We start from the raw sequence: 20,215 nt of genomic DNA on the forward strand, positions 1-20,215 counted from the left end.
GTGGGCTGTACATAAACAAAGCAATGCGAATCGATCAGTGTATTATATATTGGGTCTCTTGAGGTGACCTACACTTTGGTATCCAAGAAGTGGCAATATATATACGGTATGGTCCAATCTACACGTCTAGATCTCTACATCCTTCGCCACAACCTCTATTGCCTTCACCAGCCCTTCCACTGTTCCCCTTCTAGTATCTCTAGCGACCACCACTCTAATAAACTTGCCGTTAGGCCCCGGCGCATAATCCACCATGAAGCCTCGCTCAACTAGCCTTCTCACAATCTCCGCGCTAAGCCGTCCGTTATAGTCCTCATCCGCACTGAGCTCTCCGTCTTTCGCCCAGTAGAAGCACACCTGCAGACACGGCAGCGGCTTCTGCGAGATCAGGACAAAATTCTTCCGTTCGGACAGGAGCTCGTATAAGTGGCCAGCAACGTCGAAGGCGTCCTCGAGGAGTTTCGCGTATCCGGACGTGCCGTAGTAATTCCAGCCGAGGAAGAGTTTCAGGGCGTCGCCTTTTCGTCCGCATTGGGGCGTTAGGTCTGCTAGATCGTAGAACTCGCCGGACTCTTCTTCCTCGTTGTGGAATAAGCTGTGATGAGTTAGGGGAGGTGGTCCCATGGACGGACACTGTTCAGACTTACTATCCTGCCTTGAGCGTGCTTGCAGCCTTGAATAACCTCAAGTCCCTGCCAACCAGGAAACTACAGGTAACCGGTACTCCGAGCATCTTATGAGGCGTGATAGCCATGCTATCCACATCCTCTATCCCATCAAGTCTTCCCTTTCGCAACTTCTCCGAAAACAGCACTGGACCACCCCACGACCCATCAACATGGCACCACAATCCCTCTCTCCGCGCGACCTTCGCGATCTCCCCGATAGGATCAAAACTCCCCAACACCGTCGTCCCAGCTGTCGCATTCACGAAAAACGGCAGTTCTCCCCTCTCCTTCGCCGCAGCAATCTCCTTCTCCAACTCCTCCACAATAATCCTCCCCCGCTCATCCACCTTCACCGTCCGAACGGCCCCAGACCCCAACCCCGCCATCACACACGCCTTCTCCACACTATAATGCCCATGCTCGCTCGTCAATACCACCAACCTCTTCCCCCCCGGCACCGCGCCGTTCCCCCCCTCCTTCGTCTCCGGAAACATCGTCACCTTCGCAATCAACATCGCCAACTGATTGCTCGCACTGCCACCATTCTGCGCGACCCCGCCAGCGAACCGAAAGGGGCGGTTCCCCTCCGCATCCACGGCATCGCGGTCCCAGCCGACGAGCTTCGCGAGCGCGAAGCTAGTCGTCCGCTCGACTTCGGTGAGCGCGGGCGACACGTGGGCGACGTGCAGGTTGGTGTTGAGGGTAGCGAGGAGGAGCTCGGCGGCGAGGCCCGGGGCGTTGGTGGCAGCGTAGAGCTTGTCGAGGAAGCCGGGGCTGAAGGTGTTGACAGAGTAGGAGAGGAGGAGGCGTGCTAGGGAGGTGAGGCCGGGGGGGCCGGTGCCAGTGGTGGGGAGGGAGAGGTTGAGGAGGGAGGTGATGGAGGGGGAGGGGTGGGGTTCGACGAGGGTAGTACGGTGGGAGATGGGGGTGTTTGTGTCAGTAATGCCGTTCGTGACGCCGTTACGAGACGGGGCCAGGTCCGGGTCCTCGAGGCTATAGCGGAGGGAGCCGGGAGTGGAGACTGGTATTGTCAGGCCTTGACCGGATGGGATGACTTTGGTATCCTCGTCCGCCGTTTGAATGAATGGAATTATCAGTTGTTGCAGTCGCGTCAAGACCTGGTAACTTGTTAGCAATGCGATATCAATATAAATTATCGACCACAGACTGAATAAGGCCTCGGTACTTCGTTCAGAAATTTATTCACCGAAGTACACAGTCCTTTGATCTTGACTGGGACGATTGGGGCATTCATTGTACCTCTGCTACCTCATCCGCTCGACTTGGACTAATCTGCTCCTTGGACAACATTCTACGCCGCTGAAACAACTTTGGTATTGTATGCGAATCTCATATATACCCTAGGACTTTTTGAAAATATTTGACAATAGAAAACCGCAAGACTTGGGATAAATAATAAATCGGTAAACGAGATGTTCGAACAAAAATACCACCCCAAGAGTTGTATTGACTTAATTTAATTAGCTTGCCCCCCAATTGTGCGCAGTCTCTATTTATATTGGGGGAAAAGTCGATGATAGTGCTTGGTATTCGCCGCATCATCCATCACGGTATGGTACGCTACCATCACATCACACCATTTTATGCCACTTGCACCCACGTGGAATCCCGGGAAATCTGGGGATTCGGACCTGTTTAGCCGAGCTCAAGAGATGTGAGCGGCAAATACTACGTACTATTAGGTAGCAATATCACTGGGATAGTTGGTCATGGAGTCATGTACCCCGTTGGAAAGGTCTCTAGCATATATGATGACCAATTTTTTCCTATCCGAAGTCTCGAATAAATAAATTCGCCACACGACTAAGTTCAGCCCTACGAAGAACTTGGGGAATACGGATATAGAGAACCGGAGCCGTGGACCTCCTGGGCTTTGAACGCTGACCAATTTACCATTCCTCCGATTGCTACTATTCAATTACCGGCATTTCTCCATAATGCTCTGGGGATGAAGAACGATACCAGTATTAACAAGAAACATCCGGGAGCAATCCCGATCTCCAAAAGCAAAGAGAGCGATACCAAGTCCATGTTATAATGACTGTTGAAAAATGGAAGAATACCTAGGTCGAATACTCTATGTGATGTTACATGGCACGTCGAATCCCGAATCCTCCTTGCGTGGGCCCAACCCAATGCGTATGCCTCTCCTCGGGGTGTACATCCTAATAAACCTTGGATCATAGCCCCCCATCGCGCATCGCGGACACAGGTATGAGGCCTTCGGGGGTCCACCGAGCGAGTGCACGCGGATCGTGTTGGTGGGCCAAAATTTAGGGCAGCTTATCAGATCCAGGCCTCGGGCGCAGGAACTCTGGATCGATAGCCACTGATGGCCACATATACGTGAAGAAATTCGTTCTACGACACACATCTCCGTATGTACCGTACGGTTGCTCTGCTTCGACGGCGGTTCTCGGTTGTATTGGAGCCGGATCCTCGGTTTTGGAATCGTATATGGTTAGCCGTGGTACCACTAAAAAATTCGCAGGTCGCCAAGGGAGTTCGATGGTGTTCCGCTCAGATGCGTCCAGGGCGCGGCAATGTGGACCGTCCGGATCGAGGATCGGCTGATATCTTGCCCAGTATGACAACAATTCACCTCGAGCGTCCGGGGATAGGAAGAATATGTGATCGCCTTGTATCGCTACGTTGTCGGCGGACTTCCAGAGAAAATCGCCGATACCCGTCCTCCACAACTGACCGCTGATGAAGAGATGGATCTTGCACACGTGGTGATGCCCATCCACTGGATGGATGGGAATGCGAAGGGGACCAATCCAGAGTCCTGATACCCAATGAAGTTGTTCGAATGTTTCAGCTTCGGCACAGCGTGGACAAACTTCGATGCTACACCAACATGCTGGGGGCACGGATCGGAATATCGAAATCGGAGAGCGCAACTCGACCTTAGGAGGGCCTCTTTTATACGCAAGGTTGAGTTTTTGGCCGATGAATGGATGGCGTATGTTTGTAGGGAGCGTCGCTATCTTCCTAGCTCGGGGTTCGACGTTGGCCGTGCATCGTATTACTTTCGGTGACTGTATGAGTCTTCCCCTCGTCGAATAGTTGTCAGTCCGTGACCTGCGCAGCCGGGTGCGAAACGATCGTAATCCTGGCATGGTAACGATAGGCTTGGTGATGATAGTTCACTTCGATTCGGTGCCTGAACTATTGTCATCGGGTGAAGGGTTGTGGATCGTCTGCATGAGGTCGTAGAGCTGAACAAGTTGCTCGTCTACGTATCCTGTGTCAGTACAAGAAAGAACGCCTTTCGATGGCTTGGGTGGTAAGGCCGACTCACCACTCATCTTCGCCATTTTCCCCTGATCTAATTTCTCTTCTCGCCAGGACTCTCCTTCGAGGGCTTGGGCATATTGCTGCCATTCGGAGAGGAACCCGATCTTGCCAAGGTCAGCAAACACTTAGGGAGTATTCATGGACAGGTGACCAACTATATGCACGGGGTTTTCGACGGTTTTGTGAGCCCGAAACTCGCTTTTGACATACTGATCTCCCAGCATCCGCATGTCTGGATGTAGCTTCCGGCGATGAGCCCGAAGAATCCGTCGGTATAAGGGGATCGGTGGCAGCAGCGCTACAGAGGATCTTGCAGTGGCCAATTGAGCAGCCGATGCTGCGGTGGCCATCGTCTTCAGACTTGGTCTCATGGTTCACGATTGACTTGTCCAAGAAGGTGAATTTTCTCTTTTATTATTAAGATGATTCATGATTCCAACAACTTTTCATCAGGAATACATGAAGCAATGCACCGAGGTTGGGGGAAGCACCGAGTATCACGTGATTATAGAATTGCTGAGATCCGATTGGTCCAATCTGTGGCTCCCTTCACGGCATTTAATTATCAAATATTAACATCCTTCAACGACATCCATCATCTCCACAAGCTTACCAGTGCCTACCATACCAACCTACCTATTCAAGTTGTTTCTACACAGATATATTAGTAGGATTCAGCGTTGCCCCACATCTACATATTTTCCTCTGATGCCACTAAGGAGTCGACATCCAATCCTAAAGCCAACAATAATAGGACATCTGTTTGCCGGACATTTCTTTGTTCAATCTCGAGACAATGCTTCCTACTCCCTCTACGAGTCATGTCAATTTCAATCGAGTCTATGAGCCAGCTGAAGATTCATTCTTGCTACTTGATACTCTATCAGCAAGCTCGGAGATAAAGTTTCTCTCTGAAAGATTCAAGACATCCCCTCCACCTCTGATTATGGAGGTCGGTAGCGGATCAGGCGTTGTGCTTGCCTTTGTGGCTGCACATGCCAATCATATTTTCGGTCGTTCAGACTCCATGTTTCTAAGTTCCGATCTCAATGTTTTCGCTTGTCATTCAACCTCGAACACGGTTCTGAAGGCCATTGATTCCGCAAGCAGCCTTGGGGAGAAACGTTCTTTGTTCCTCAACTCCCTCAACGCGGATCTTTTGTCATGCCTCAAAGCGAATAGCGTGGACGTTCTGATTTTCAATCCGCCATACGTGCCCACTTCCGAGGTGCCGGAGCGTAAAGCTAGTCTATTTCCAGATCCGGTAAATGAAGCCCCGGTATCGTTTGATGATGAATCGCATTTCCTTTCCTTATCATATGCTGGCGGGGTAGATGGAATGGAGGTCACGAACCGTCTCCTTGAAGATCTCCCCCGGGTCCTCCACAGAGCTCATGGAGTGGCATATATACTATTGTGCGCCCAGAATCGACCAAGAGAGGTACAATCCCATGTGAAGGCATGGGGCCCTTCCTGGGAAGTGGAGATCGTCTCCTCCAGCGGCAAGAAAGCAGGATGGGAAAAACTGGTTGTTCTGCGAGTTAGTAGGGCTGGATGAGCTAAATGGAGATCGCAAGGGGATTTTCGGACGGTGCACACTCTCATATTCATTGCGTGGGGCAGTCCACGGAGACGTGTCGCTGGATGCGGCAATGCCAGAGTGCTAATGGAAATCATTCCGAGTAACAGTCTTTCATACTGTTTAGTATGGCTTGGCTTCGACTGTCAAAGAAGCATTGATGCGATGCAGGACATTGTCAAGCCCATATTATGCAAAGAGCAGCCGGCAAGCACTCTCAAGCTACAGCGAGGAACATACGCTTCCCACGAACGGTGTACTCATCCTCTGGTTGAATGGCCCCGACCTCCAATCTCGATCATGAATAATATTACTTACATGTCCCCCCCCGTCCCGCCGCTGAGACCATGGAATATGGGGCAACGGAGGACAGCAGAAAACCTGAGGAGTTTTCGATCCGATCGAAAGGTCGGAAGTGGTGGATTTGGAGAAGTGTGGACCTATATCGAGAACAGACCGAAACGAAACGAAGAAAATGTTATCGCGGTGAAATTCGTCAAGTTTAGCCGCGCCGCACGCCAAGAGGCGAAGGCCCTGAGACATGCCAATAAAATAAATCGACGCGACGAAGAGCGGCATGCACTGGTACTCGAATTCTTCGGGCATTGCACACATCAACCGCACCCTGACACGAGGAATCCCCCATCGAGTGTTATAGTCACAGAATATTGCAACCTTGGGAGTTGTGCTGATTGGCTGGATGTGCAGTGCCGATCAAAGGGATTAGCTATCCCGGAATTCGAACTCATGTTTTTCGTTTACCATGTAACCTCAGCTCTTGCATGGCTCCACGAAGGCGATCGCGGCGATCATGGGAGGGAAACTGAATGGAAGCCTATGGTGCATTGCGACATCAAACCAGGCAATATACTGATCAGACGCGATAGTCGGAGTCCTCTAGGCAAAAGTTTCGTCTTGGCAGACTTTGGATTAGCAACGTTTTTGGCTGAAGGAGAATCCACTGTCAGGAGCGGGGGCACCGATCGTTATATGGCTCCAGAGATGGTCGACTATGCCGAAAACGGGTCACGGACCATACGCAATTCACTATTATCAGATGTGTGGGCAGTCGGAGCGTGCCTACAAGAGCTCGCTAGAAGAGAGACGCCGTACAGAACGAATCATCTCACAGATGAGCAGCTGGCGGATCGAACGCAGATTCGACGACATGCTGATAGGGTTGGCGGAATTTTAAGACTAGATCAGGATCCAATCGGGAACGGACAACCTCTGGACCCATCCCAGCCCAACATCGACGTCTGGTTTCGCCGGTACGGGTGTCGCTTATTTGCGTACTCGAACAGGCTGGAAATAGTCAAGAACCTTTGTCTCCAGCCAAATGTCGTACTTCGAGGCAGTGCAAGGAACGTCCGAGACTTCGCCGGCCGTGTGGTCAAGGGTTCGCAAGCGCACTATCTCAAAGCAAAGGAGATGGGCGACGACTACTGGACTGTGGCTGAATTCAGCTGGACAATGAAGAAGGCTTGGTGGGTCCATGCTTACGCGCACAAACGAAAGCCCTGGACAAAGGCTGACGGATCCTTTTCTTCGGAATCCATGACATTTCTGAACTACTTGCGAAGGGAAGTTCACCAACGGCAGTTTTGTATCGACATGAGGCCGATAGATTTCGACAACCTTCGATCTCAATTTAGTAACGACGAGCATCAAGGAGTTCCCCTTCGTGATCCAATTGCAGAGAAAGCGCTATTGGCTCGAGCACAGGAGCTATTCAACGAACTCGTTCCCATGATCAAAAACGGAACCGACAATGATAAAAATACTCGATGGATGGAAATTATGCTTGAACTGTGTACTACAACTTTCCCAATTGTTGACTGGATTGAGACCACTCATGATGAGAATGGGAACCCACGTTGAAGGGTGTCTTGAGACAGAATTGGTTTTCCTAATATCGTTGTAAATCTTCTGAAAATTGGGTATCGTAACTCTATACAGGTGGAAGCCTCATGGATGATCGAGATATCAAAACAACCCCTTTCGTGCACAAGAGCCTAGTTGATGACACGAAGGGCTCGACCCTTACACACGTATATACTGATACCGGCAGTGTACGATACTGCTCCTGCATACAGACCTCCCTCTTTATGTTAATGGGCCCCTCTTTTGAATATAGTTGAAGTTAGCTCAATCAGACTGGTCGAATTTGAATTGGATCTCTATTGGTGCCGAGATATAGTCAGCTGGCGGCACCAGCATTGAATTGCCTATGATTGCCTTGTTCTTCCGAAACCCCTCGTCGCATCTCGTCGCATCTCGTCGCATCTCCTCGCGATGTCTTAAACAACTATCAAATTTGCGCTTGCGGGAGCAGGGCCCCAGCCATTCTAGCTGAATCTATCATCCGCGCCGTGCTGGACAAAATGGCCTTCCAATTTCGAAATCAGACTGGTTCCTCCGTTCCTAAAACACCCGCACCATGCCGTGCCAACTTTCTGGCACTGCCATGAATCCCAATTTTGCACTCCATGTGCATCATCACGTTTCCTAGCACGCTCAAGCATTCCAACCAGACCACTCAGGTTTTGGGGGCATCTCAGGGACAAGGATCCTCCCCTGGTCGTTCACCCATCCTCCCCCTTGGATGGCTTGTTGATAGATTGCCCCCAGCTTCTCTATGCCTCCGGCATTCGCGATCTCTTCTTCTGTGGGAGCCGCATATTGATTGAACGCAGCAGGGGTTCCATTCGGGTGGAAGACGTGAGTGATTTTGCCCGTCGCTGGATCAAGGTAGTAGGGCTGACCATTTTCCCATCTCACCGGTTGGCCGTGCCAAGTGTGGAGCTGGCCAGCTGCGTTGTATGTGGCGTTTGAATTCCGCTGGCCTCCCTGGAATTGTTCCGCCGTGGGTGTAGGTTGGGCGAGTGCGTTGGTATGATGGTTGATTATAGGCTGACCGAAGCCGCTGGGGGTTGGGCTAATCGCAGGTTGTGCGAAAGGAGCAGCTGGGCTAGGAACTGGTTGGCCGAAGGCATTTTGATTCGGATCTGCGGCTGGAGTCACGAATGGAGCGGGGAGTCCGAAACCGGTTGCGGGTGGTTGTGGTTGTGGTTGAGGTTGAGGTTGGAATTGTGATGGGGCGTTATCCATCGCCGTGTTTGCGAAAGGGCTAGACTGTTGTTGCTGTTGTTGCTGTTGACCGAAAGGCCCCTGTGGGAGTCCACCGGCATTTTGACCGAATGCAGGTTGCCCGAAAGAGTTCCCGGAGACTTGAGGCTGATTGAAACCGCCGGTTTGTCCTGCTGGTGCTTGTCCGAATGGGCTGGGATTCTGCTGACCGAAAGGACTAGGAGAAGGCTGCCCGAACGGTGTCGCCCCGGGAGTAGGCTGATTAGATGCTCCGAACTGGGATCGGCGACCTTTTGCGAAAGGTTGATCGGTGCTCGTGTTTTTGTTACAGATATCAATCCGGTTAGGGTGGACGTCTTTCCCACCAAGTACGTACTCTGCAGCCGCTTTCAAATTGCCCAAAATGTTTTGAACTTGTTCGTTAACGGCGGCAGCGAGCTGCTTCTCTTCGGCGTCCTGATGAATCAATTAGCACCTGCACATCTTCTACGAGAGAAATACCAACCCCTGCCTGTGGGTTCCCGGCTGCCTGAGCCATATAGAAGCGCACTCTTAGCTCTTCGGGACTCTGTTCGGCAGGCAACCCATCGATAAGTTGCCTGGTTGAGCTTTTCCCTTCGGGGTCGTAGCAAGAGCAGATCCACTCAGGACGATTTGATTTTAGATCATCTTGAATTGCATCCATAATGGTCCTGTGCATGATTCCTGGTTAGAATGCGGTGATGGTATCGAGGGTGATGGTTCGGATATACTGGAGCTCTTTGTTCGCTTGATAAGCCGCATGTCCCCTGCCTATAGATTTATTAGAGTTTCATTCAAGACAAAAAAGGCATATCTCTCATCTATGCGTGGGAATGCACGCCGAGCTCAATATTCGTGAAGACAGGAAATATGCATACCACTGGGACCCTGTCCACTTTGCCCACCTCGTCCACCTCGTCCGCCTCTTCCACCCCGTCCCCCTGAGGAAGGACCTTGGCCATAACCTTGGTTTTGATTCGAGCCTCCTTGACCTACGGGATGCTCAAACCTACAATTATCTAGATATATTTGAGTACAAGTGTTTCGCTTTGAATGGGACTGGCAGTCTTACTCCCGTTCCTGCAATTGCCTTGGAGGAAGAACTTGCAGACAGCCATTGGGATTTGGGGCGACTGATGACCCTAGAGAGGAATTTGCACGTCGAAGCTTACACTGTCGGTTGATTGTGTCTAATCAAGTCTAAGGGATAACGCGTTGGAATACGTGAACTTGGTGATATCCAGGGAACCGGAAGTGATGGTTGTTGTTTGGTTCGGGTTGCAGTGTCGCGTCGCTCGTCCAAAGAGACGAACGTCTTATCGTAAAACGAAGGATATTAATAGAGAATGATGGTGGAAGAATCTAAAATTGAAAGAGTCAAAGTGGGGTGAAAGATGAAAGATATGGTGAATTTGGTTCAAGTCATTTGACTCAGACAACTGGTCGCAGTAAATGAATGACCTCAAGGCAGTCACCACCCAATCAAGTTAGCCCATTACCGTGCGGATTATAAATACACTATCTAATTGGTCAAATTATGCCTTAGTCAGAAGCACTATACCTAAAGTATACATATATAGTACAGTGATGGACAACATCCCAAGTTCCTACCAGGGCCCGACGATATTGACCACCACGATACGGACCCTATCGGCGCTGTTACCTTCTTCCAGATCTCTCAGAATGCCTAGGAACAACTGCAGAAGGCGTGACGGTGCCCCATTACAGGCAAGGAATGAAATCTAGCTTTCTGCATCCTTTGCGCTACCCTCCATCGCTCGCGACGGATTCATGCACCCCTTCTCCATCCTGACCTTGGGGATCTTTGTCGCCGGATACATTACCGCCCGCTGGGACCTTGTAACTCGCCTGTATGAGCTTGCTATCTTTGCCTGGGATCACGGTGTTATTGTGAGATCAGAGACCACCCTTCTGTCGTGTCTGGTGAAGCTAACTGCAACGATAGACACGTGCAGCTAAAGGATTCACGGCCCTCTCGATCATCTTCCTCGTCATAGTCATCCCGGTCAATCGGATCGCAGCTCGAGAAAGCGAACTGGTACTTCCCACACCTCCAAGTGATCGATTCCTACTGACATATCCAGCAACCGCGAATCGGTGGCCGAGGTATTTCAGCTCGCGAGCAGCTTCAGCGGCGCGGCTCGTTCTAAGCATTCGGGGCCCGGCATGTCGATACAATCATGAGCAATGGGTTGATGCGGGTGTTTTGGCCTTCGGATGCACCCTCCGGGGTGAACCCGGGGGTATTGGTCGGATTTCGCAATTCGGAACTGGACTGTATTGTGGTAGCAATTCTGCAGGACGTTGAGGTACAAACTCCATCATTGGAAAGGTGCTAGATTGCTAAGATATTGCAGATCAAGAGCGTGGACATCGCCTTGAAGCTCGGCATCTTGTTCCGTAATAGCGAGTTTCCCATCGACCAGCTGTTTGAGCGTTGCGGAGGATCTCCTTTGCAGGTTTTGGGAGTCCTGAATACAACCAAGGAAACGTATGCTTTCGATCCGCACACTATAGTCGCCAATACCGCAGCCAAGTCTCATTTTCCAGCAATTACCTGTCCGGGGCTGTCGAACTTCACGCTCCAGGTGATCGTATTCGACCGTCCACATCCCAGGCGCATGCAGTATCTTTCGTTGTCGCCAATATCCTTGGAACTTGGTGATGACAATGAGAAAGCGAGCAGCGAACCAGCACTATTCGATCCAATCAACGCAAAAGAGGAGGCTGAGTGGGAACGGAAGGCAACGCTAGTGGAGAAATTGAAGCTCCATACCATCATCTCTCACCCGAGCACGCAGCAGGAAAAGTCTTTGCCAACGATCGTTGAGCAGATCAACTGCTCATATGAGATTTCGGCTTTGCTGCAGGGAAATATCCACCTAGTTGGAAGGACTCGAAGCAAACGCTCCTTGAGTGTCGGCGAGAGGGTTGTTGAGTCAGCGACAAATCTTTGGGACTCGATTCTACAGGTTCTCTACAACGTCTTCACAGCATACATTGTTCCTATCTGTCTCCGCCTCCTGGTTCTGGTGTTTATGGGCCATCGGATTGCAGGCGAGGTTACTCTCCTACTACTGGAGTGGAGACCGCTTGCGAATTCCCTTGCTCTCAAAGATGTTTCAGCCACGGCCCAGCAGGTCGATATTCGATTGCAGCAGTTCTGCTATTGGCCCGACCAATACATGACGCTTCAAGCCCGAAAGCAGAGCTGGAAGAGCATCACGACGAGCCATCCGGAATACATTCGGTTCTATAACAGCCTTTGGCTGGTTGCCAATGATGTGATCATCGGCATGGCCCTCGGAAGTTACATTATCGAAAACGCAGATTTTGTTGCGGCTCAGCTTGATTATGTCCTGATGACATGGACAATCACCGGGCTCCAGGGCATGATTGTATGGCTGATGGGATGGCCTGCTGGGTTGAAGCTTAACACGGAGCTTGCTACTTTCCTTGGAGATCTCTTCCTCTGGGTAATCGACTACTGGGCCGGCTATATGTCTCTCCTGCGGCCATATCTCCCGAACATCATCTCCTTCATCGGCTTGTCTTCATTCGCAGGCGCGACCATGCCCATAAGTCTCTTCTCCGATCTCCTATCTATCCTCACTCTCCACATCTACTGTTTTTACGTCGCCAGCGCCAAGATCTACAACTGGCAGCTCACCATCTTATCCTCCCTCTTCCACCTCTTCCGCGGCAAGAAAAATAACGTCCTCCGCAATCGGATCGACTCCTGCGATTACGATCTGGACCAGCTTCTCCTCGGAACTATATTGTTCGCGATTCTTGCATTTTTGCTTCCGACCGTCATGGTCTACTACGCAACGTTTGCAGGGGCAAGGATGGGCATCATATCACTAAAAGCGCTCCTTGAAATGGGCCTTGCTTGCCTTAACCACTTCCCTCTCTTCGCGCTCATGTTGCGGATCAAGGACTCGCAGCGCCTTCCAGGTATGTCTAATCCTATTTATCCCGTGAGCTTTACTCTTGGCTAACGTTTCACCAGGCGGAATCCGCTTCCGTAACCTCCCAAATCCACGAACTGAACCTACCGCTCACATTTATCTAAACCCCGTCCCTCTGCCCATCCACCTATGTTTCCATTCCTACCTTTACCTCTATTCCCGATTACGAGCGCACTACGCTTCGTTCTCGGTGTTTTTCTGTCTATTAACTGGTCAATTCGTCCCTCCAATCGCCCGGAAAGATTTGTATGGCCTGCAGTATGGCATGCTTCCCAAGATTCGGGTTAGCGTAGGCGATCTGTGGAGGAGGTTCCGGTTCGATGAGTTGGGGAAGGGCAAAGGTAGCGGACTGGGTTCGAAGGTGACTCCTCGCGGCTTAAGGCCCCCAACACCGCGCGAGGGGATCGCTGGGTCTAATGGTTCGGTCAGGACGAACGGGATACCCAGAAGGTCTCATTGAGTGTATACGTACTCTATGAATGAATGTAGAGCTGTGATTTTCCATGTCATACCTTGGGACGCTCTATGCCACGTCTCAATGATGTAATTGGATCGATATTTTCCAAGTGATAGGTATTTACAAAATATTTCTCTATCCCGTTGCTTAATAGAGATGCTAGACAGCTCTATTCCGACATCGGCGTTCACAATATTGTTGATGATATCTGCTGCTGGTTCTTGTCGTCCAAAGGACGACCCACAGTTGATTTATCCATCGCATCTCCAGGATCTCTTCCATCTCCATTTCACGGCAATCTGAACCTTTGCCAGCCAGCGACTCCTTGTCCTCGACAATTGGATTCCAATGATCTTCAAGCTACTGATTCGTCATAATGATAGCTTCCATGTAAATCCTGCTAACCGGTTGAAATTGCCGGCAGTACCCTAACAAGCATTATTGATTGGAGAGAAGCTCCGCGCTTTGTGTCCCGAAGCAGAGGGCAGCATTGATTTTTATTGTTTCCGAACTTCTCGCCATTCCTCTTCAAGCCGCATATGAAATTCATCTACTTTTTGTCTAAGTTCTCAATGCGCTCGCATCAGTCTGCCCAAAGTCCCCAATCGGGTGCAGCGGGCCATTATTCCTACCGAGGACTATTTCCCTCCAGGTTGCAAAAGGGATCGCCATGGTAGGTATTATGTGTGATGTGTCCAGTTTAGCCTTTATGTGCCCCAGAGTCTGGCTCTGTTCGAGACTTCGTACTTCGTAGCCGAAATCCCCAGGATTTAGAGCTTGTATTCTCCAAGTTGGAGGTTAAGGAGGGACCGGGATTCCCCATGCTCTTGAGTCAAGCATTGTAGGTATCGCGGTCTTTCCCCACAGGTGTAATACATAAGACAGCAGAAGGAACAGAAAATCGGCAGATGAGATCCCTGGACATCGGTGGTCCATATCTGGTCTAATGTCCACCTTTGGAATCATCGCGATGGCTGGAGTAGTCTTTAACATTACGCACACGAAGTCGACGCAATGGGAGACGTTGAGAAGCCGGCCGATATCACGCAGGTTGTGTCTAAGGAGACAGTCTCTTCCGGGGAGCAACCGTTCATTGATCCAGCCGCAGAGAGGAGATTACTATGGAAGCTCGACTATCGGATAGTTCCCATCCTCTGGCTGCTCTTCTTGTTGGCATTCCTTGATAGGTCGAACATCGGTATGTGTCGTCCCCGAGAGTTTCAACCATCACTAATGGGCTTGGATAGGGAATGCGAAGATCCAAGGGCTTACCAAGGACTTGAATATGAAAGGAAATGACTATAACATTGCTCTGTTCATCTTCTTTCCTCCGTATATCATCTTCGAAGGTCGATCAACTTGCTTCCCCCCAGAGGATGTAGCTTACAGCCTCTAGTGCCGGCCAATCTTGTGCTCCGCAAAATGGCACCCTCGACATGGCTCAGCGCGATCATGGTCGGATGGGGTGGGTTATCATTGCTTGACTTACGATTGGCTTGTAGCTGACGCCTTTTTAGGTATTTGCACGGTGGGACAAGGACTCGTCAACAACCTTGCCGGGCTTGCTAGCTTGCGCTTTTTGATCGGCATTTTCGAAGCTGGTCTCTTTCCAGGTATGGCTGGAATCTTCAAGCACGGCCTGAAAGATATTAACAATTGACAGGTTGTATATACCTGATATCGATGTATTATAAACGATACGAGACCCAGTGGCGCTTTTCAGTCTTCTTCAGTGCTGGTATAATTGCGCCCGCGTTTGGTGGTGTAAGGCCTGCCGTTTCAGTGAATTCAGAACTCATTGTTAACTAACTAACTACCGATTAGTTATTCGCATACGCTATTGCCAAAATGGAGGGATTGGGTGGCTACAGTGGCTGGCGATGGGTACCACTCCCGAACCATCGCAACCAACGTGGACGCTAACATCCCTTATAGATATTCATTATAGAAGGCCTGATCACGATTATCATTGGCGTCGCTTCCAAATGGCTCATCGTTGACTGGCCCGAGAAGGCGACGTTCCTCACCGAGGAGGAGCGCCGGATCCTGCTCGCGCGAATCCAAGCCGACACTGGCGACGCCAGAATGGACCGCCTCGACCGTCGTTCCGCCAAGCGCATCTTCACCGACTGGAAGATCTATTGCGGGATCCTCATGTACATCACCGTCGTCAACACGAGCTACTCCACCGCCTTCTTCACACCGTCCATCATCAAGGACATGGGATACACGTCCTCGGCGGCTCAAATTCGATCCATCCCTCCGTGGATCGTGGCGTTCGTCGTGTCGTTGGGCACCGCGCTGGTCACTGACCGACTCCGCCATCGATATTCATTCACGATCTTTGGCCTCATGCTTTGCATTATCGGCTACGGCATCCTGCTTGTCCCTTACGGCTCCACTTCTGTCGGTGTTAAATACACGGCGCTGTTCTTCGTCATTACCGGCTGCATGACCGCTCAGCCTATCATTGTCGCATGGCTTTCCAATTGTGCGTCGGGGCATTATAAGAGGGCAGTCACAAGCGCGGCGGTGGTGGGCTTCGGCAACTGTGGTGGTCTCATTGCGAGCAATGTGTTCTTTGAAAAAGAAGCGCCGGCATATCGGACGGGATATAGGGTTAATACGACTCTCATATGTCTGTGTCTGGTGTTCTGCACGGCCATGTTCATTGGCGTCCGGTGGGAGAACAGGAAGCGGGATCGGGGGGAGAGAGACTATCGGTTGCAGAAAGAGGACGCAGACAACCTTGGAGACGACCATCCTAGCTGGCGGCTCTCGCATTAAGCACCTTCGACCCCAAAGGCATCAATGGTCACTGAAGTTGGGTGGATTAGCAACGTTATATCGCTTGTGTATATAGCTCGAGTTTCTCACAGCGACAAATCAACCACAAGGAGCTTTTATAATGCTTAAGAGTATCAGTCTATAATCCATGCCCATCAGTCCGCAGTTATAATATAGCAGCGGGCAACAATCCCGCCAACACCAACAAGCCCGACAACACGCCCGCTCTGCTTGCTCCACCCGTCTGCTGCGGCGATGCTGCGCTTCCCAACCCAGTCTGCGAAGGTGCCGTCGGCTTCGGAGAGCTCCCCGTGGCGGCTCCCGACGTGCTCGCCGCCGGACCACTTTCCGTCGCCCCCGTCGCGCTCGCCAGCTTCTCCAACCCCTCCGTGATGGTGACCGGCAGGAAGGTAACCTCCGACGGCTTCATCAAGGTCTCCATCGACCCGGCGTCCGACTCCGAATAGTCGCTGAGAAGGGAAGTCTCGGCGCCAAGTTCGCTGGCGATGCCCACGGTGCCGGTGCACGTCGCGCCGGTCACAGTGTCCGCGACGCATTGCCACGAGCCGGTCATTGAATCCTCCGCGTATGACACGCTCATAGCGTAGGTGGAGCCGATGTGGGTGAAGGTGGCGGTGCCGGGGATGCCGCAGTCGTCGTCGTTGACCTCGGCGTCGCACGCGATGGCGTAGGTGGTGGCGGTGGAGTCGGCGGCGACGACGGAGGCGGCGAGGGGTTGAGAGTCGGCGTTGACGAGGAAGAGGGAGACAATGGAGGAGGATTGGGCGAGGGCGGAGGCGCCGAAGAGGAGGATGTGGAAGATACGGGCCATTGTTGGTTGAGGTGCTTGTGGTAGATATACAGGCGTTGGTGAAGTTGGACCTGACTTGGACGCGAGTGGGGGAATTTATTCAGGATTGACTTGACTTTTGTGTACAGCGGCTCCCATGCTCTTTAATTTAAAGGCCGTCTTCCATCTCGTCATGGCCTGTTTCGTGCTTAGCGTTATCATGACAGAAAAGTATGGAGGCGGAAGCCCAGAATATAGGGTTTGGTTGAGGAAAGGGGGCGGTTTTAACAAGTATGAGCTCTAATTAACCGCAAAAGGCCTACATAGTAAAGTAACAACAGCCAATGGCAGTCTGTGCTATGCCACTCCTTAAACTGCTAATGGTCCGACCGCCAGGGCTAGATTCTTTCGACCGGAGTTAAAACTAATTCCGGATTCTCAGGATGGGCTAGTGTTGGCACTTAGCAGCGACGGATTTTTGGACAACATCACGGATCCATTGCAAACTTACAACCGGGGGCACGCGAGACCGACTCGAACTCAAAAGTCAAAACAGAGCCGGGACGATATTGAATATGGAATATCTACCGCTTCCGCCTCTTAATCTAATGAGTGGGAAGGAAGGGTATTCAATTTCGTTCTCCCCGAAGAGGACCTTTGATAGTTGATTCCTTGACCCTCCACAGATCTGAATAATAAACCATAACGGAGTACGGAATAGTATTGGGAGGTTTTGAGGTTGAACGACATGGAGAAACGAGAAACCGACAATGATTCTGCCGTAGAAAATAACCATTGTGGGTACGGAGTACCGCTGTCTAGATACCACCACCATCTGCTCCTCCTCCTATCATATCAAGTCGCCTTCTCTCCATTTTCCAGCCAACCTGAAACCCAAAGGACCCAGACCAGACATCACCACGATCCGCCGTCATCGAGACCTCGACGCAACCCAGCCGATCGGGGTTCACAAAAAACCGCCCATAAAAAACGCCGTAAACGCATGCTCGATCCAATCCCGAGTGAACAATATCGTAGCACGTCCACCACCAACGCACGAAACCAGGGAATTAATATGTGCCGTGTGCCTCATTCCTCATCCCTCCCGCCCCATCCCTTTCGCGTCTCGCTCCCTCGCTCATGAATAAAACTGCCCCTTCTGAAAGCTCTCCACCCCAATATCCCCCATCTTCCCCGCCGGCACCGGCCCCGCCGCCGTCTCCTCCGCCCCCTTCCCCGTCATCATCGCCGCCATCTCCCCTTCGCTCCCCGTCATCGTCTGCAGCCGACTCCCCGCGGGACTCCCCGGCCCCATTGTCAACTCCCTCGGCTTCTCTCGCCGCTGAATCGCCTCCAGGTACGGCGCCGGCAGATACCCCATGCGGCCGTCCCGCGCCCGGCACCGCCACCACTCGCTCGCCTGGCCCAGCGGATCCGTCTTGCTCAGCACGGCGACGAGGTCGTTCTTCCGGACTGCGAGGTCCACCCCCGCGACGCTCTGCGCGTTCGCCTCGGGTGTGAAGTCGTACAGCACGCGGCAGAACTCGAGCTTGCTGGGGTCGAGCACGGGGACGCCCTGCTCGTTCACGACCATGGCGCCGTCGACGCCGCCGGCGGCCTCGAGGCGGCGGCGCTCGGCTTCCTCGTGGCCGCGCGCGAGGGCGCGGATGAGCTTGCCGATGAGGTAGGGGAGGCCGAAGGCGGCGAGGGCGAAGAAGATGAGGGGTTTTTTGGAGGGTTTGGAAGGGGCGGGGGAGCCATCGGGGAGGGTTGCGGCGCCGGAGAAGGCGGCAAAGGAGGCGGGGGTGAGGTCGGAGGGGGAGGCGGGGGGAGGGCGGCCGGTGAGGCGGGCGAAGAGGGTGCGGATCCAGCGCATGACGGTGAAGATTCCGAGGACGGAGCCAAGGGTTTGGCGGAGGTTGCCGAACTGTTCGGCGACGGAGACCATAGCTAGCAGGTATTAGAAGATTGCGAAGAGGTGAAGAGGACAGAATACTTACCAAAGAAACTCGAATGCGTCGCCATGTACGTGCTCTCCAACATCTGCGCGAAACCCCCGAACGCCCCCACAATACTCTCAATCAACTGAAACGTCGCCTGCGTGCTCTGCGAGAAGCTCTGCGTCAGCGACGGATTATTCGGATCCATCTGCCCGTTCATCCCGTTCATGCCGTACATGCCCCCCATCCCCCCCATGCCCCCCATGCCGCCCATCCCGCCGTACATGCCGCCCCCCATGCCGCCGTAGCCACCGCCGTAGCCGCCGCCGTATCCGCCCATACCACCGCCGTACATGCTCGTGCCGAGGCGGTTGTAGGGGGAGGAGTAGGAGCTCATGCCGCCGTAGCCGCCGGCGCCGTAGGGGGAGGAGTTATAGGGGGAGCGGTTGATGCCGGAGTAGTTGGAAGCGGTTTGGTTGACGACGGAGGAGAGGGTGGAGGGGCGGGCGGGAAGAGCGGGAGTGGATGCGGAGGTGGGCGTCGCGGCTGTTGTTGTTGAGGGTGTTGCAGTTGTTGTGGGCATTGCTGTATGTGCGTTAGTATTGTTTTCATTGTTGATGACCCATCGTTTCAATGGAAAACGATGACTGTAAGGCACATCGTCTCCGCATCACCCATCAAATAAAGAAATAAACTACCTACCCGTCGAAACTCCTCCTGCGCCCGCGCGTTCCCACGGTTTTGGTGGCGACGCCATCTTCTCGATCCCGTCCTCGAACCAAGTTTCGTCACTGTCCAACCCTTGGCCGAAAAACGCGAACCGTCAAAAGTGTATCAACGACCGTCGTCGGATTAGGAATGCAGTCGAGATCTTGCGGGCAGGAACGCGATGTAAAAGTCTGGACTCTGGACGTAGACCACCAAGTGCTCGAAGGCGGGGAAATCCGACGCTCGTGATCGTGCTGCAGGAATCCCGTGGGCCGGTCGGTACGAGGGATCTGAGGCCGTCGAGTGGCGAAGTGCGTGCGGTTCACTGGTGTCAGTCGGTCGGTTCAGCCACCTCACGAACAGCGCAGTTTGAGAAAGTTGAGGGAAGTGAGTGGTAAAGGAGAGAAACAGAAGAATCGAACGGTGGATGAATTCTTTCGGATGTGAAGGAGGGCGACGGGCCGAGCGTTGATGAGTCGTGGAGGCAGAAATCTTTGGGTGTCACATTGGCATCTGGGACGCTTGAGCAGGCAGTTGAGCGCGGTTCGGCCGATGGAGCGGCTGGTCGGGATCGCTCTGGGGACTGGTGCGGGCGTGTGAAGGCGGTTCAACCCCGGCTTACCTCGGCATGAGAGTGGAAGTGGGTTGGGATGGGGAGATGTGGTCTTCGGCGAAGGGGCGGAGAGGTAGGGGAGGAGGGCGTAGATGAAGTTTGATTGCTAATTCATTGTTCCATGGGTTGGAGATAGAGAATGTCATTGGGGGGGGATTTCTATACGTCGGTCGCAAATTGAATGGAGAGGAAAGAGATCAATTCACGATACAAAGGAACAGTCAGTGAATTGGAAAATAAGGCACCAAT

At 52.3% G+C, this 20,215-nt stretch overlaps 11 protein-coding genes across 11 annotated transcripts; 4 read left to right on the top strand and 7 right to left on the bottom strand.

The window, feature by feature from the left end:
• Positions 1–471: 471 nt before the first annotated feature.
• P152DRAFT_460332 (PLP-dependent transferase) lies at positions 472–2,054 on the bottom strand. The gene is made up of 2 exons (XM_033679878.1): positions 1,837–2,054; positions 472–1,786 (listed from the first exon to the last, which is right to left on the bottom strand). Exons 1-2 carry the CDS (start codon positions 1,921–1,923, stop codon positions 647–649), a joined length of 1,227 nt encoding a protein of 408 aa, XP_033532265.1. The 5' UTR covers positions 1,924–2,054; the 3' UTR covers positions 472–646.
• Positions 2,055–2,497: 443 nt separating this feature from the next.
• Positions 2,498–3,995, bottom strand: P152DRAFT_91617 (uncharacterized protein). Its single transcript, XM_033683342.1, has 2 exons — positions 3,994–3,995; positions 2,498–3,927 (listed from the first exon to the last, which is right to left on the bottom strand). The coding sequence occupies exon 2, from the start codon at positions 3,809–3,811 to the stop codon at positions 2,963–2,965; it is 849 nt and encodes a 282-aa protein (XP_033532266.1). The 5' UTR covers positions 3,812–3,927; positions 3,994–3,995; the 3' UTR covers positions 2,498–2,962.
• P152DRAFT_400945 (ACN9-domain-containing protein) lies at positions 3,839–4,360 on the bottom strand (the record flags this gene model as incomplete). The annotated part of the gene is made up of 3 exons (XM_033676594.1): positions 3,839–3,927; positions 3,994–4,093; positions 4,145–4,360. 3 exons carry the CDS (start codon positions 4,358–4,360, stop codon positions 3,839–3,841), a joined length of 405 nt encoding a protein of 134 aa, XP_033532267.1.
• A 228-nt stretch (positions 4,361–4,588) lies between these two features.
• On the top strand, positions 4,589–5,582 carry P152DRAFT_460334 (uncharacterized protein). The gene has a single exon (XM_033679879.1). It carries the CDS (start codon positions 4,786–4,788, stop codon positions 5,545–5,547), a length of 762 nt encoding a protein of 253 aa, XP_033532268.1. The 5' UTR covers positions 4,589–4,785; the 3' UTR covers positions 5,548–5,582.
• Positions 5,583–5,587: 5 nt separating this feature from the next.
• Positions 5,588–7,728, top strand: P152DRAFT_460335 (kinase-like protein). The gene has a single exon (XM_033679880.1). It carries the CDS (start codon positions 5,656–5,658, stop codon positions 7,447–7,449), a length of 1,794 nt encoding a protein of 597 aa, XP_033532269.1. The 5' UTR covers positions 5,588–5,655; the 3' UTR covers positions 7,450–7,728.
• Positions 7,729–7,741: 13 nt separating this feature from the next.
• P152DRAFT_460336 (uncharacterized protein) lies at positions 7,742–10,087 on the bottom strand. Its single transcript, XM_033679881.1, has 5 exons — positions 9,752–10,087; positions 9,558–9,698; positions 9,411–9,450; positions 9,164–9,350; positions 7,742–9,114 (listed from the first exon to the last, which is right to left on the bottom strand). The coding sequence occupies exons 1-5, from the start codon at positions 9,795–9,797 to the stop codon at positions 8,086–8,088; spliced, it is 1,443 nt and encodes a 480-aa protein (XP_033532270.1). The 5' UTR covers positions 9,798–10,087; the 3' UTR covers positions 7,742–8,085.
• Positions 10,088–10,299: 212 nt separating this feature from the next.
• P152DRAFT_439613 (putative N-acetylglucosaminyltransferase subunit) lies at positions 10,300–13,245 on the top strand. Its single transcript, XM_033677647.1, has 6 exons — positions 10,300–10,590; positions 10,646–10,738; positions 10,785–10,843; positions 10,886–11,009; positions 11,058–12,657; positions 12,713–13,245. The coding sequence occupies exons 1-6, from the start codon at positions 10,471–10,473 to the stop codon at positions 13,129–13,131; spliced, it is 2,415 nt and encodes an 804-aa protein (XP_033532271.1). The 5' UTR covers positions 10,300–10,470; the 3' UTR covers positions 13,132–13,245.
• Positions 13,246–13,661: 416 nt separating this feature from the next.
• Positions 13,662–15,915, top strand: P152DRAFT_483723 (MFS general substrate transporter; the record flags this gene model as incomplete). The annotated part of the gene is made up of 7 exons (XM_033681960.1): positions 13,662–14,326; positions 14,376–14,477; positions 14,525–14,593; positions 14,646–14,741; positions 14,792–14,892; positions 14,953–15,012; positions 15,064–15,915. Exons 1-7 carry the CDS (start codon positions 14,143–14,145, stop codon positions 15,913–15,915), a joined length of 1,464 nt encoding a protein of 487 aa, XP_033532272.1. The 5' UTR covers positions 13,662–14,142.
• An 83-nt stretch (positions 15,916–15,998) lies between these two features.
• P152DRAFT_91742 (uncharacterized protein) lies at positions 15,999–17,000 on the bottom strand. The gene has a single exon (XM_033683343.1). It carries the CDS (start codon positions 16,745–16,747, stop codon positions 16,082–16,084), a length of 666 nt encoding a protein of 221 aa, XP_033532273.1. The 5' UTR covers positions 16,748–17,000; the 3' UTR covers positions 15,999–16,081.
• P152DRAFT_91888 (uncharacterized protein) lies at positions 16,844–17,692 on the bottom strand. Its single transcript, XM_033683344.1, has 2 exons — positions 17,217–17,692; positions 16,844–16,903 (listed from the first exon to the last, which is right to left on the bottom strand). The coding sequence occupies exon 1, from the start codon at positions 17,538–17,540 to the stop codon at positions 17,253–17,255; it is 288 nt and encodes a 95-aa protein (XP_033532274.1). The 5' UTR covers positions 17,541–17,692; the 3' UTR covers positions 16,844–16,903; positions 17,217–17,252.
• Positions 17,693–17,843: 151 nt separating this feature from the next.
• Positions 17,844–19,177, bottom strand: P152DRAFT_376852 (uncharacterized protein; the record flags this gene model as incomplete). The annotated part of the gene is made up of 2 exons (XM_033675638.1): positions 17,844–18,655; positions 18,706–19,177. Coding segments are annotated over 2 exons (1,284 nt in total), but the record flags the coding sequence as incomplete, so codon positions are not given.
• Positions 19,178–20,215: the final 1,038 nt, after the last annotated feature.

The sequence above is a fragment of the Eremomyces bilateralis genome (genome assembly GCF_010015585.1).
Source record: "Eremomyces bilateralis CBS 781.70 unplaced genomic scaffold P152scaffold_17, whole genome shotgun sequence".
Taxonomy (NCBI): domain Eukaryota; kingdom Fungi; phylum Ascomycota; class Dothideomycetes; order Eremomycetales; family Eremomycetaceae; genus Eremomyces; species Eremomyces bilateralis.